Genomic DNA, 16962 nt, shown 5'->3' with positions numbered 1-16962 from the left:
GTGTCAACTTAAAAAGCAAATTTGCCTGTTATACCCTCAAAATGAGTTTATTTGAGAATAACCAAAAGAACTTCAATTCGGGATGTGCACGCTATGGTGAAACATAGGCAAATCCAGAAAACAAAGGAGGAGAGCTGCCTTTATAAAGAAAAAGGGGGAATAGGGAGGGGCTGTTCTAAACGAAAGTCCATTGGGGGAAAGTAACAGTTCAGAGCAGCAATGGCTTCTCATTGACTGGGCTGATGCCACGTGGGGAGAGAAATCTTCCTTCAGTAGTAAAGTAGTTTTACTTCCTGTTGAAGATGAAAGCATAGGTCTCTTCTTGTTTGGTGTAATTGAAAATGTATGATAGGGCATGAGAGCTTCCCCTACAGGTCTCCCTGACTCCAATTTAGTTAAGGTTTCTTTTATTAATTTCCACATTTTCCCCTTTTGATCAAGATATTTTTTTGAAAGCATTGCTGATCAACAGTCAGGTTCTCTGCATGTAGGAGTCTTGCCCCTCGGTGCCAGGAAGGACTTTTCCTGGTTGTCGTGTCCCACATTGGAGGGAAGGTACATGGTGGGTGGAAATCATTTAGGTCACATTTGAGTAACAAGGAAGATTAGGAGGAAGAATTCTCAGGCATTTCTTATTCCAAGTCTATACCTGTCCAAGGTCATAAGTGTCGGAAATCATTTCAAATTGTTGAGCTAATATCACCTTATTAGGTATGTCTTCTTTACAAAGGTTTGACGGGTAATAGGTACAGAGTTTAACAACAAGTACACAAAGCAGGATTAAGAACAATAGAACAAGCCCAGTTTGTATGAGAGTTCTAAACCAGGAGCCTAGACCTGAAGGTAACCAGCTGCACAAATCAAAAGACAGGGGATTGTTAGGTGAAATTTGTTGTAGCCAATGTGCTTGCTCTCTAATCTTACGTAACTGGGTCTTTACTTCTCCAGAGGCATGGGAGGTGTTCACCACTGCACAGATGCCTCCTTACTCAGAAAGTAGATAATCAAGGGCATGCAATTATCCAAAACTATTTGACCAATGAGTTAAGTGACCCATTGCTGAGCTAAAATTGCTTTGGCTGTGGAGTCGGCCAACTCTTCTAGTGTCAGGGTGAGATTCCTGATCCTTTGTTTGGATTGGCACTCACTCCAATCTATGGGAAGAAAGCTCTTCCCACGGAGGCAAAACCAGAGTCATGCACACCTCCTGGAAGTTCTCATTTAGAGCAACTATGGAGATTTGATGGGAAAGACCAATGAGAGGTCTCTGTTTGGTTATACAGAGAGAACAGGACAGTGAATACAGCAAGGGCACACCATCCTTGTATTCTCCAGCTGTCAAGGCAATGAGTTGCTCAAGCATAAAGGCCATTACTGAAACTTCCACAGATGAAAATGTAACCAGAGGGTGTACATAAGGCTCCTGCATAAGTGATATCATCTATAGTCTCACTCATCAGCACAGAGGCATTAGCATTATATAACCAAGGCTCAGATACTATGTTGTTACATACTGAGAGGTTGCCTAAATACACTGACATGTTAAGAAATATACAAACAATTCAACTTACATTGATGGTCCCACAAAATTTTTCATACAAACATTCAAAAGATCTTGTTTTCCATTTCAAGGTTGGGTCAAATATAAAGCAAGGAACGAGTTTAGGTGGCCTTAGCACCCTGACTTGGTAAAATGGGCCAGCAGATCAATTTAGACAAACAACAGCACCTGGAATCCCAGTGAAATTACTTATAGGGTGAACTAAGGGGTCACTACTTCTTGGACAGACCAAAGGTTCTGATGGCAAATCCAGCCATCAGAGAGGTTTCTCCCCTTCGCAAGGGATTGGGAAATGCAAACAAGGGTCTTGTTCTTCCAGGAAAGAGAGGGAGAAAATAAAGTAAGAAACAACAGTGGGTAGAGGGTATATAGGCCTGGTCCAGTCATCTTGGGAAAGCTGTCCGCCTCAGATGTCAGATGCTTCTCTTCCTAGTCAATTTGATTTGCAGGTCTCCAGTGTTTGTGCAGGACTAGATGTCAGGTGGAGCCTTCTTCAGCTGTGAGATGTGTACTCAAGACTTGAGTACCTGAAGTTTGGTTGCCATCAGGGTAGTGAGGAGTATAGTCCCTCCAAGTCCCTTCTAAGGAGATTTCAAGGGCACTAAAATTGGAAATTTTGGAGTATTGTATCTAGGCATTTAAATAAACTAGAAGAATTTAGGATCTAGTCCAGCTTATAGGTATAATAAAACCTTAAGACAGTTAATAGGAGTAGAATGTAATATCTACAAAGGTGAAAATATAATTTCTCTCTACACAATAACCCCATTTTTATTAAAGATAATCACAATAAAACTAATCTGTTTGTATTAAACTTGGCCTGATTATTAACATAAGTGTAGCAAGAATAGTGATTGACCATATAAGCTCTTTTTTAATATTGCTTTGCTGGAACTTTGTAAGCAAGGTACTAGGCCAATTTTTCAAGTAGTTCCTTAAAGTTATCTGGTCATATGTGAGTCTATGTACATCTTTATTGAATATGACATTCTAGTCAAAGCCTTGGTAATGTAGTCAATATTTATAATTGTGTTTTGTTACAAGGAGAACAGATCTTCACTGAGCCCATGCAAATATATATATTGTCATGAAAAGAATACTTAAGAGATTCAGAATTCTGGAGGGATCAGAGAGAAAAAATAAACATTTCAACTCTTGTTGCAAAGATGCACTTTACCAAATTGCTATAAGTTATAAGTAGTTTAAAGGAGAGGAGAAAAAGAGGTCCTTTATATCCGGAAAAAAAAACATCAAAGCAATCAGTCTTTCACCCAAGATCCAGAAACTCCCACCCAGTTCAGTGTTATGATCTTAAAGTTATCAAAACCTGTACTCCAGAGTACTTGTCAAAGTTTTTTTTCATGAAGTGAAACATATTTGTAAAAGCATCAGAGTAAAACAATAACAGTCTGAAACTGACAAAAGACTTCTTTAGAAAGCAATGGGTAAATGCAATTGACAAGGAAATTTGGGTATTTTTTGTGACATATATTTTAGATAGTAACTAGAAAACAGGTAATAATATTATATTAGGACATATCTGATTTTTAGGAATTTTACACAATTTCTAGAACACCTTTTAGCAATATCCACTCATACAATATAACCTAAAAAGGTTTATTATCACTTATTCAACCATGCTTCTCATGTAATTTTTCATACCAAATAAGCCTTATTATTGTAATATCTCTCTTTTTATAAGGAGAGGAAATAAATCTTTTGAGATGTCCCAGGTGCCCTCTGGAAAATTCTAAAGTTACATCTAAGTCAAAAAAAAAAACATCATTTAGAATTTGAGTATTTTGGGAAGCTTGTCAAAAATATCAAAAGGTTTGGACGCTTGACCAAAGAGGATCACAGATCATTATGAAATAATACTTAAGTATCTATTTGACCAAAGTAACAACAGCAGGTTTCAAAGGCAAATACAGAAGATTACATGGTTGTGAACAAAACTTAACTCCTTCAATATTAAGAAGATTCCATTTTCTTAACTGATTAAAGACTTGATAGAAACAACACAGGAAATTATTTTGACAAAACACAAAACCTCTGTTTTCTAGGCATATTGCCTAAAGGTAAAGAAGGTTTCACAGTCTGTTACCAAAAGCCCACCAATAGCCCAAGAAAATCTTGTCCTCTCAACAGAAAAGAAAGCCAAATTTTAATTTTGCATCAGTTTATTTTGACATTAAAATTCATTCATTCCAATCTTAGGCAATCCTAACCACTCATAAAATTCTTTTCCCAAAATTTCTTTCCATAAACCTTTTAACACTTTCTTTTTACATTTTTTGTCTTACGTTTTTCTTTTTCCCATTCTGAAATAACCAGCCTTTCTTTAGGACAAAATCATTTTCTTTTCCCTCAACAAAATGCATTTCTATTCCTTACACCTTCCTTTATCAAAACACACATCCTACAGAGAGGTTTCGCTATTATTTCTAGTAGCTTTAGTTACATATATTAGAATTCCTAACCCTTAGAATCCTTAATTCCTAGTGAAAACTAAGAAGTAAGCAATCATGGGCTGGCAGATTCATAAACACATAACTTCTAGAAACATAATTTCTAGGAGTATATACTCTTTCGAAGAGCACAATCTTTCAATGTGGCACAAGACATAGTTACCAACATACCCAAATTTATCTTTAGTTTCTTTGCAGTAGGAAGCCAAAAGTAGATAAATCTATCTCCAGTCATTAATGTTTTAGTATTTTATCTTGTTTGGAAAATTATTTAGGCATTTAATGACTATCTATTATTTAGTTTAATCTAGTGTAAACTTTAATCTTATTTACATTTTTTTCAATTACTTGCTTTTAACAATCATGCTTGGATTAGACATTAATAACCAACCATCATCTTAAGTTACTTTTCTGCTGTCAAATTTTGTAACAGAGACAGCATGAGCCTGCTTGACTAGTAAACCCAGGCAGAAAAAGAGTTGTACATTTGCGTTACACTCAATACTAACAACTCTGAAGACATGCCTCTTTTTATTTACACCAACAACCTTAAGCTAGCTTTTATTTTTCTTTTTTTTACTGAAGATTTATTCTAGATCATGTAAACTGGAAAAGCATTTGAGTTAGTTTCTAAGATTTCTGAGATTTAGGAATACTTAAGTGTTTAATTTCAAGCCAATTAAATAGAGATTTTTACAAATCAATTCTAGCAATACCATCCAGAGGTAGAAAAATATCACATCTCTATAATATACATATATAGACACATAGGCAGACATAAACAGAGATCTCATAGCCTTCATCTTAAAACTTCTAGCCAGGTCTCAGGTACAAAACTCAAAAGAATAGTTGGATCCAAATTGTATTTCTAGCAGATGGACTAAGGTAAGGTTACTTGTTCAGATGGCCAAAGTCTTTGACTAAAAATTTTTATTTGCATGCTGTAAGGATCCTTTTAGAACTGTTTTTGCAGTCATTTTGTCTATTATCAAAAGTTTAGGGTAACTGCTATTTAAATTTTTCCTTATAGTTGTTTATTTGCTCCAGGTAACTTAGAAATAATAATTAGGGACTTAGCATAAGAATCCTCCGAGGGTCTGATTTTAGAGGCGGCAGGTTTCTGCAGAAGGGAAGAGAATAAGATGGTGTTCAGAGTGGAGCCTGGGCACAAGATGGAGCTGGGGTGAAGTCTGAGACAAACCAGTCTGGGAAAACAAACAAGATGGTCCCCGAGATAAAGAAGAAGGGGGAGGCAAACATGAGGCTTCAGAAGCCATTTTGTTCTCCCTTAGTTTTTTAGTTGTTTTAGATAATTTAGACAAGGTATCTTGCAGTGAGGCAATTTTAGAGCTTTGTGTGTATTCAGAAGCCTGCAGATACCAGTGAAAATAGACATAATACACATTTTGCTTAATTTTAGAGCTCTAGTTTGGCTTAAAGAAAGCTATTTTGGGGAGATCAAAAGTTTTCCACAATAGCCACTGCAATTCTGGACTGCTTTTGGTCAGTTTGGGCCACTTAGTTAAAAATGCCTATGTAGGGGACCCAAAGTTCTTAAACATAAACCAGGCTGAGTCCATGAAGAGGGTTTCCCTCAGAACATCTAGAGATGACTGTGATCTCATTTGTGAAATTTCCTCTGAAAACCCAAGAAAGTTACTGAGTCCTAGCCCTGATCCCAAAAGGAATCTAAAAACAAAAGAAAGTTGCTGGATTCCCAGTCCTGATTCCAAAAGGAATCTGAAAACCAAAGAAAATCTCCTGGATCTTCAGCAAGCTTGAACCCCAAAAGGAACTGTGCTACCTTCAGAAAATAACTAAGTACTCATCAGGAACGACACCTTGAACCCAAGCACAGAGCCTTGAACTGGGAAGACAAAGTCCCTTCCCCAAGAGGACAAAGCCTCTCCAGATCATGAATAAAGTCTGAGAGCTCCAAGTGCAAGGAAAGCAGAGCTCCGACTCTGAGAGGAGATCACCAAACCAAAAGCAGGCGGCAATTCACAGACGCGACGAGCACAACAGGCTCAGTGCAGGTCACTTGATTCTGGGCGTCTCCTTCTCTCCGGGGTCACCTCCTTTGGATCCCACTTTTCTGACACCATATTGTCAACTTAAAAAGAAAATTTGCGGGGCTAACCCAGCGGCATGGTGGTTAAGTTCACATGCTCTGCTTCAGTGGCCCAGAGTTCGCAGGTCGGATCTCAGGCATGGACCTACATAACGCTCATCAAGCCATGCAGCCATGCTGTGGCAGCATGCCACATACAAAATAGAGGAAGATGGGCACAGGTGTTAGCTCAGGCACAATCTTCCTCAAGCAAAAAGAGGAAGATTGGCAACAGATGTTAGCTCAGGGCCAATCTTCCTCACCAAAAAAAAAAAAAAAAGGCAAATTTGCCTGTTATTTTACCCTCAAAACGAGTTTATTCGGGAATAGTCAAAAGGATTGCAATTCAGAATATGCATGCTATGGTGAACCACAGGCAAATCCAGAAAACAAAGAAGAGGAGCTGCTTTTACAGAGAAAAAGGGGAAGCAGGAAGGGGCTGTTCTAAATAAAAGTCCACTGGGGGAAAGTAACAGTTCAGAGCATCAATGGCTTCTCATCAGCTCAGCTGCGGCATTTCTCATTGACTGGGCTTTTGCCAGGTGGGGAGAGAAATCTTCCTTCAGCAGTAAAGTAGTTTTACTTCCCCACAAAAATGCAAGCCTATTGTCTCTTCCTAGTTGGTGTAACTGACAATATATGATAGGGCATAAGAGCTCCCCCTACAGTCTTCCCAACTCCAATTTAGTTAAGCTTTTTTAAATTAATTTCCACATTACCCAAAAGGAGCTGCAAGACCTATTCAGCGAATACCAGCAAGACTGAGGGAGTACTCATGGGACTAGATTCTGAGGATTCTAAACCAGGGAAGCCAGAAATAAGACTGAATAAATCAGAGTTTGTTGACTTGCAGCACTCTCTCAGAACACAGGACACAGCATCTTGGTAAGGACCCCAACAATGGAGTCACTTACCCCACTACTAGGCTGGCTCCAACAAACCTGGAACAAGCAATGGCCCACACTGAGTACACTCGAAATGCCTAAATTGCAGAGACAGAATTTTGAGGAAGGGATTAAAAGGCCTGGGAAAATGGGCATGCTAGAATGGACATATTACGTGAGACCGGAAAATCCATAGGACTATGGTCCATGGAAGGACCCAGAGGATATCTAGTCACCAAGGCCATCAGAAATGCACTGGTCAGAATAGTCCCAGAATCACTAAGAAAGAAGTTCAGTGGTGGCTCTCCAATGCAGGCCAGGGCTGAATGTAAAAGAGTCTGTCACAGACCTAGGCTTGCTGAAAGGAATGGGAATAATAGTGCCTTGATGCAATAGAAACTAAGAGGTGGAGCTTAACCATAAGAAGCCAGGGACTTGTAGTTATCATAAAGACCAACAAGGTCAGAGTGGTCGCAAGGGTCCTAACGTGCAGAAAGTTATGGAGTTGGTTTATTGAACACAGCATGTCTTGGGGCAAAAGAGATGGGCAGTCAACAAAGGTACTACTTAATTTGCATCATAACAAGAAATCAAAATTGATGACCTGAGGTTGAAGGCAGCCATCCCAATAAAAAGTCATGATGCCTTGCCCAGTATTCATACCTGATCCAGTTTTCAGACCAGGAACCTGCTGACTGAAGAAGTTACTATGTCCTAGAGGAATAGACCTGCAACACTGTAGCAAATATCCATTGCAATGATTCCCTCTGTTCTTCCCCAAAGGGACTTAAGACTGTTTACTTAAATGAGTATACACTAAGGAAAGGGAAATACCCAGACAGTTGATAAGACTATTGGATGCAGGGTTATAGTTGAGATTAGTATCTGGAGATCCAAAGCATCATCGTGGTCCCACTATTAAAGTGAAGGCACAAGGGGGTAAGAGAACAAACGGAGCCCTGGACAAGAGTTGGTTTATAATAGGTCCACTGTGTCCATGGATCCACTCAGGGATCACTGATCCAAATGTTCAATTCAGATTTTCATACTTGGCAGTTGGTGCAATCCCCATATTGGGTCCTACAGAATGACTGTAGACTATCACAAGCTCATCCAAGTAGCAGTCCTGATTGCAGCTGCAGTGCTAGTTGCTAGGACAGATTAATATGGCTTCAGGCACATGGTATGCAGTTATTGATTTGGTGAGTGAGTTCTTTTCTATCCCAATTGGGAAATGAGGTCAAAATCAGTGAGTTGACATTAAACAGACAACAATATTCACTCACAGTTTTGCCCCAGGGCTATGCTAACTCTCTTCTCCTCTGTCATAACGGAATCTGAGCCAACCGGACATCCCACAGAACATCACACTGATTAATTCCATCGCAACATCACACTGATTGAAAGAATGAACAAGAATTGGCTAGCACACAGCTTTTATAAGACACATGCACTCCAGAGGAGGACAGATAAAGCCTACAAAGATTTGGAAAACTTCATAAATTTGGGGGGATAAAGGCTTACTCAGCATGTTCATTTCCTAGGGCTGCTGTAACTGAGTATCGCCACAAACTAGGTGGCTTAAAATAATAGAAATTGATTGTATCACAGAAGCTAAAAGTCCAAAATCAAGATGTATCAGCAGGGTCATGCTCCCTCTGGAACCTGTAAGGAACTCTTTCTTTGCCTCTCCCTTGCTTCTGGTGGTTTGCTGGAAATCTTTGGCATTCCTTGGCTTGTAGATGCATCACTTGAATCCTCCATCATTACATGGCATTTTCCCTGTGTGTCTGTCTTCACATGGCCCTCTTCTTCTAAGGACACCAGTCATACCGGATTAGGGGCCCAGTCTACCTCAACATGAACTCACCTTAAGTTAACTAATTATATCACAATGACCTTATTTGCAAATAAGGTCACACGCTGAAGTACTGGGAATTAGGATTTCAACATATCTTTCTTGGGGAACACAATTCAACCCATAACATTCAGTGATGACTTTAAACTACAGTGGGGAAGAAAAACCCTCCCAACGGGGAGAACTTCAGGTGACACATCTGATCATCCACTCTGTGTAGACGGATACGAAAAAAGAACTGGCCCAAAGGTTAGAAGAGACTCACAGGCAGTGGTGAACGGCCTGGCTTGCTGGACAGGAACCTAGAAGAAAAAACTTGGGAAGACTGGAGACTAGGAATGTCTGAGGTGGAGCCTTATGGATGGACATATGACAATGAGTACAAGTGTTAAGATTTTTATAACACCCACCAAAAATGATGAACGAACCAAGCAACTAGACAAAAGGGCTCAGCCAGTTGATGTTAGCCAGCCTTTATCAGTGCTCATCTGATGGGCAAGATGGGCACATGAATAAAGTATAACAGAGGAAGGCTATACAAGGACCCAACAGCATAGACTCTCACTTACCAAGGCCAATCTAGCTACTCCTACTTCTGAATGTCCAATTTTCCAGCAACAGAGACCAATGCTGAGCCCCTGGTAGGGCACTATTTCTCAAGAACAACTGGACTCTTGCTGGTGATTTGACTACATTGGGCCCTTTTTGTCCTAGAAGGGGCAGCAGTTCATTCCCACAGGAATAACTATGCCAGATGTGAGTGTGCCTTTTCTGCCTCCTTGGCCTTAGTTGGAGTACTTATGGAATACCTGATCCACAGGCATGGAATCAGTACAACATAGCATCCCAACCAGGGAACTCCCTTTACAACAAAAAGGTGTGGGAGAGAGCTCAAGACCATAGGATCCTCCAGCCATATCACATTGTACATCATTAGAAGCTATCAGCCTGAAAGCATTGGAATGGTCCACTGAAGGCACAGCTGGATAACCAGCTTAGAGACAACATTTTTCAAGGATAAGGTGCCATCCTTTAGAACACTCTAACTAGGGAAAACAGCAAGAGTCTCAGTGAACTACAAGCTATGGCTGCCTCATGAACACTTTGGGCTTCTTATGCCCAGGGACCAGCAGGCAAGAAGAGGGGACACTATATTGTGAAGAGTATGCTGATCAGCAGGAGAAATAGGACTGCTGTTACAGAATGGGGTAGGGAGGAACATGAGACAAACTCGAGGGACCCACTGGGGCACCTCTTGGTACTCCCTTATGAAATGTTTAATGAGAATGACAAATGCAGCAACCCCAGCCTGAGAAGAGTAGGATTACCAGGATCTCAGCCATCTCATGAATGAGACGTCGAGAGGTGATAGCTAAAGGCAGAGGATTTAGAATGGATAGTGGAAGGAGATGAGGAGAACCAATTCTGGCCCCCAAACCAATAGCAGTGATGGGGACTGTAGCTCATCCCACTAACTTTCCTCTTCTGAGTTTCCTCTCAAGGAGAGAGGCCCTCAGTGCTCTGGAGGAGTTGCCGCCTGCACACACGAAGTGGATCTGTATGTCAAAAGGGGGAAGCTGCAGCAGGCATGGAGACATATCACTCAGATACTCCTTGGAGAAAAGGCTCACTGCCTGGCCATAAGGACTTTGCTGGGCTGACAACCTCCAGCTGTTAACCCTTTCAGAGTCTGCCTCAGCTTTCAAGCCGAGATCACACTTGTCTTGCACAGCCAATGCACAGCAGGGGAAGTAGGGCCTGCCCACTTCACACAATGTGAGACTCCTTCAATGGACCTTTACTCTGGAGCTTGCCATTGTGCTGGGAGAGTCTTTGTAACTTGGGCATCAAGGTTCTGACCCTGCTCAGCCCTGTTTCCTCACTTTTCTTTTCACGGGTGTTGCTTCCCCAACAAACCTTTTGCACTCTTGACTCTCACTGTCTGCTTCCTGGAGAAGCTAATCTGCAACAAGCCACAAGTCTATATTTTTTGTTTGAGAACTACAAAACATATGAGAATAACTTTTAAAAAATATAATATTTGAAACAAAGCCAAAAGTTGAAGCCATTTCACAAAAATCAGATTTTACCTAGCAGAACACTTTAAACTTACATAAATTCATTTAATTCACAAGTATATGGTATTCACTTTTGATCATAAAGTGAATGGGATAAAGTCATTTTACATGAAACAAATTTTGGCCTTTTATCCAACTTCACCCTCATAAAATTAAAAGAGTATTCTGTCAAGTAATAGATATTTCCATCTCCTATTATGAAAAACAAATTGAAGAAGACTCCAAATCATGCCAGAAAGTAGTTGACAGATGATAAATTGGCTAGACTGGTAGAAGTCTAGCCAATTGAGTTCCAGATGTACCAGAGGATAAAAGCACACAGGAATCTCCCCCTAAATCACCATAGACAGCCTCTTCATTTAAGCAAAAAAGATCACAGGGATCCCTACACATTCTGCACCTGACTCCTCTCAGGCTAGCACAAGAAACCCTTACAAGAATTCCCAAAGGCTCATCACAAAGTCTCTCAAGAAGGTGGCAATAGCAAACCAGGACAATTACCAGCTCCATCGGGGCTATCACTTATTCCATCTATCTACGTTTCAGATGCTGTGTTTCAGTAAAATAAGGTTATTATCCCAGGAGTAGTTTTAAGAGAGACTAATTCATTTCCTAAAAAGATAAGCTGACTCAAAACAAAGACTCTGAAGATCTTACAAGCTCATCTAGGAGAGTGTTCAGCCTGAGGGATGACTCAGTTCTAACTACTAACTAGACCTCAATGTTCAACCTGTGTTGCAAATAGTCAAGGTCCATCTCTCTATCACCTCTGGAAATCAACTGAACTTCTCACTATAAATAGAAATTCTCTGGAGCTTATAATGGAAGCTACTGCAGTAAACACCACGGCCAGCCCCTGGGGGAAAGAATACTCTGTCTTGACAAAAGGACCACAAGCTAAACTACTGGCATCCCTTCTTTCCAATCTCTGCCTTGTGGCTACTATACCCAGCTGGCGTGAATCTCAGTGGAGGAGAGATGAGAGACAATGTTTACATGATAATGAAGCTGAGATGATTTTGCAGCAAAGGTTGAGAGAGCTAGGAGAACACAGAAACCACTCACCAACAACACCACCCCAGTAAATGCGGAAATGAATGGCCTCTAGCTGGCACAGCTTTAAGGGAAAAAACATCTTAGCAAGGGAACAGGTATAAATTAAGACAAAGATGTAGAGAGAATAATTTGCCAAGGAGAGCTTATCATAGAGACAAAAGTGGATGTGTCCATCTTCATACCCCTCTTTGCCTGATTAACTCCTACTTACCCTTTAAGAGTAAATTTAGCAGTCATGCCTTAAGAAGAGCTTTCCCTGTTCTTCACACTCCTCCAAATCTTGACTCAGTACTAGTTCAGGGTGTCACCACAGCATCTATCACAGCACATATTATCTTCTATTGTAATTGTCTTTTTTACTGAGATATAATTCACATACCATAAAATTCAAACTTTTAAGGTACACAGGTCAATGGTTCTCAGTATATTTACAAAGTTGCGCAATCAACATCAATATCGAATTCCATAATATTTTATCACCCCAAAAAGAGAATTAGCAGTCATTCTCCATTCACCCTTCCTTCCAGCCCTTGGCAACCACAAATCTATTTTTTGTCTCTATGGATTTACCTATTCTGGACATTTTATATAAATGGAACTATACAATATGTAGTCTTTTTGTCTGGCTTCTTTTGCTTAGCCTAATGTTTTCGAGGTTTATCCATGTTATAGCACGTAACAGTACTTCACTCCTTTTATAGCTGAATAATATTCCATTGTATCTATATACCATATTTTTTTTACCCATTCATCAGTTGATAGACATTTGGGTTGTTTTCACTTTATGGCTGCTATGAATAATGCTGCTAGGAACATTGGTGTATGTTTTGAAGTGGACCTATGGTTTCAGTTCCCTTGGATATATACCTTGGGGTAGAATTGTTGGGTCATATGGTAACTCTATGTTTAACTTTTTGAACAACTGCCAAACTGTTTTCCATTTTATATTCCCACCAGCAATGTAATTGTCTTTCATTTACCTAGTCCTCAAATTTCTTGAGGGCAGGGGTTAAGTCTTACATTCTATCATATCCCTAGCACCTAGCATAGTACCTAATGCAGTATGGTTGTGTATGAGTATTTGTAAAGTGAATGACTGAATAAAAGCCCAAAATATTTCTTTTTACCTGTGGAAATTAATAAAAGAAACCTTAACTAAATTGGAGTCCAGGAGGCCTGTAGGGAGAGCTCTCAAATCCTATCATACATGGTCAATTGCAACAAACAGGAAGAGATGAAGGCTTGCATCTTCCACAGGAAGTAAAACTACTTTACTACTGAAGGAAAATTTCTGTCCCCACCTGGCAACAGCCCAGCCGATGAGAAACACTGCAGCATAGCCAACGAGAAGCCATTGCTGCCCTGAACTTGTATTTTCCCTCAACAGACTTTCATTTAGAACGGCCCTTCCCTACTCCCCCCACTTTTTTTTTTTTATAATTTTATTTATTTATTTACTTATTTTTCCCCCCCAAAGCCCCAGTAGATAGTTGTATGTCATAGCTGCACATCCTTCTAGTTGCTGTATGTGGGACACGGCCTCAGCATGGCCGGAGAAGCAGTGAGTCGGTGCGCGCCCGGGATCCGAACCCAGGCCGCCAGCAGCGGAGCACGCGCACTTAACCGCTAAGCCACGGGGCCGGCCCTCCCCCTTTTTCTTTATGAAAGCACCTCCCTTCCTTTCTTTTCCAGATTTCTCTATGGTGTGCCATAGCATGCACATGCTGAATTGCAATTATTTTGGCTATTCCGGAATAAACTCATTTTGAGATAAAGTAACAGGCAAATTTGCCTTTTAAGTTGACATACCTTATGCCTTCTTCTTATCAAAATACCTACCAAAATACCACCCCCCCAACATCTTTAACTTTCATCTCTCCAGACTGTCTCCCCTATGAAAATATTCTAAGTAAGTGACATACTCTTAGGTGCCAGCACTTCTTGAAATAGTCGCTCTATGATTGCGAGAGCAGAGGATTGTGATCTACTTGGAGCTGCTCACCTGCACATTAGAGAAGTTAATGTAAAATAATCTGATAGTAGAATCAAGTGTTTCCAAGTTGGCACTAGTTGGCAGGCAGTAAGATGTCAATGCATATTTCCAAAGTGATCCTCCAGCAAATACAGGCACAGGACATATTTGGCTGTAGGACACTCTCTGCTGGCCCTGCTGCTAATAACACTACAATGGATCTGGCAGAGAAGGGAGCAAAGTGACTCCCACATGGGGCAAGAGGAAACATATGGGGCCCATCCCATTACAAAGGCAGCCTGAGAAGATCTGCAGATGAAAGGGCATTCCAATTCTAGCATCTTGGGGTGGGGATTAGTCTCCCATGACTGGTACTGAAGTAGCCTGATGACTTCCAGCTCTGACCAGTTAAAGAGACTATTGCATAGAGTAAATACCTACTTTGATCTTCAAACATGAAATGAGCACTGTACATGGATGAAATTTACTCTTTAAATATGACCAACTCTTCTTGATATGAAATAGGATACACTTCTAATAAAATATGAATTTACATTAATTCCTCGTAAAATCTCACAAAAATCTCTCTACTTCTACTCCTGATTCATAAACATTTATTGATACCTACAGAAAGAGAAGGCTCTTCTGATGTTTTATATAAGACACATCACATTGTACACATGTACTTTGCATTATTTCAATTTTACAAAAATAGAAGTCGAGTACAACTGTGTTGAATAAGTTATTGAAGTTTTATATAAATTACCTGTGGTAAGCAGAATGCCCCACCCCAGGGATGCCCATGCCCTAATCCCTAGAACCTGTAAATGTGTTATATTACACAGCAAACTGGACTTTGCAGATGTAATGAAGGTTATAGACCCTAAAATAGGGAGATTATCCTGGATAATCTAGATGGACCCAGTGTGATCACATGAGCCCTTAAAAGGAGAGATCTTTCTCTGGCTGGAGTCAGGAAAGACACTGCAGAAGGGTAAGTTAGAGAGATTTGAAGGGCGAGAGGATCTCAATCCACTCTTGCTGGAGGGGGACCACATGGAAAGTATGAGAAGAAATGTGGGCAGCTTGTAGGAGCAAAGACCAGTCCCCCAAATGACAGCTGACAAGGAAATGGGACCTCAGACCTACAATCACAAGGAACTTTGGCCAGCAACCTGAATGAGTGTGGAAGCAGTTCATCCTTAGAGCCTCCAGACAAGAACTCAGCCCAGACAACACCAGGATTTTGACCTTGTGAGTAGAGAACTTAGCTAAGCCACTGTACCCTGACTTCTGACCTACAGAACTATGAATAAATACATCTGTATTGTTTTAAGCCACTAACTTTGTAGTAATGTGTTAAGGCAGAAAACTAATATATTACCAAATTTCAGTATATTAAATTTCAATATTCTATGGTTCTGAAACATGATAACCACTAGGAAGACCAATTAAAATTGTACATTCCCAGAACCAATTCACATTCTACTACTAAGCATTATTTTTTATAATAAATACATGGGAGATTTCTACTCATAATTACTGGGTATTTTTTTAAATGTTATCTAATAATAATATAGTGATTTCTAAGTAACTATCCTCTCCAACATTTATAACTTGAGCATTCTTTTTTTTGTGTATGTGAGGAAGATCAGCTTTGAGCTAACATCTGATGCCAATCCTCCTCTTCTTTGCTGAGAAAGATTGGCCCTGGGCTAACAACCGTGCCCATCTTCCTCTACTTTATATGGGACACCGCCACAGCATGGCTTGACAAGTGGTGTGCTGGTGCGCGCCCGGGGTTCAGAGGGCGCGCACTTAACCGCTACACCACCGGGCCGGCCCCAATAACTTTAGCATTCATTTTTAAAAAGTAAATAGATGATTATTTTGTCAAGTCTTTTTCAAATTGTCTTAGTTTGATACAGTTCACTTTAGGTATACAGGTCTTTCATAATATATTTAACATATTTTATTACATTCATATTTCACATAACCATATATTAATCACATTAACAAAAGCCAGTGATTGTTAATAGAGTTGAATGAATCAATTTCTATAAAAATGTGAGAACATAAATGATGCCAAAGATTTATAGGCCTCAAAAGTACAAAGAATTCTAAGGCAAAAGTCACTCATATTTTTAGTATATAAATACATAAAGCCAATAATATTGAGATACTTTTTAACAGGACTTTATTGGTATGATGACCGTATTTTAGTATTTATATTTCTTAAGCTAGCAGCTCAGAGATGCATGTGAGTGTCTTGCAAGCATATCACAGTTCCTCCAGTTCCTGATCTGGAGAACACACACTTAGGATATTCCAAGTTCTACCTGCTCCAAGCAGCATTGCTAAATTACAATAATGCCAACAAAATTGGATTTTTCCAGAGACTCTACAATATAATATCAAATATAGATCTTGAACACAGAGACTTACTTTTTCTGGGTTCTTTCAGCCAACCTTGCAATCTCTATAGCTGCCTTCCTTGCTTCAAAATCTTCCCTTTTTACCACCTCTCCAGTCCCTCGGTAGCCTAGCTCCACCAACTGGCGGGCCAGGCCTTCATCCTACAGAGAAAACCAATTGTTAGATTTGCGGATGAATGAGACATCTTATTTTATCTGATATATACTGAATAATTGTTTTAAAAGAAAAATCAAATTTATTATTTAAAAATGAGACAAGATTTATTAAATATGAAAAATTAGAATTCTTTCTGACAATACTTTTATAAACATCTGATTTTTCATCCTTTTCCCATAGATGTAAAATAAAAAAAAAAATAACATCATTCACCAAATTTTCTCTAAGGGATTGCAAGACAAAAGTCTGTTGTGTTTTTAATCAATTTATGAGAACAGCTGTAGATAATTAATAGAGTAGCTTTAAAACAATAAAACTAGAGACAATAGTACCCATACAAGAAAGACTTTTTAAAAACCAATTGCACAAAAAGAGAATTGGGT

At 39.7% G+C, this 16962-nt stretch overlaps 1 protein-coding gene across 3 annotated transcripts in view; it reads right to left on the bottom strand.

Annotated features, from left to right (window-relative positions):
• The window catches only part of CFAP299 (cilia and flagella associated protein 299), a 554549-nt gene that overhangs the window by 517561 nt on the left and 20026 nt on the right, over positions 1-16962 (bottom strand). For all 3 annotated transcript variants that reach the window (XM_087434483.1, XM_087434482.1, XM_004430878.3), the window contains exon 2: positions 16433-16563. In XM_087434483.1, coding sequence (XP_087290609.1) covers positions 16433-16563 — 131 coding nt within the window. The remainder of the gene's footprint in view (positions 1-16432; positions 16564-16962) is intronic.

Source organism: Ceratotherium simum, chromosome 8 (genome assembly GCF_057802395.1).
Source record: "Ceratotherium simum simum isolate JZ-2026a chromosome 8, ASM5780239v1, whole genome shotgun sequence".
Classification (NCBI taxonomy): domain Eukaryota; kingdom Metazoa; phylum Chordata; class Mammalia; order Perissodactyla; family Rhinocerotidae; genus Ceratotherium; species Ceratotherium simum.
This window is presented reverse-complemented; position numbering and strand designations above follow the sequence as displayed.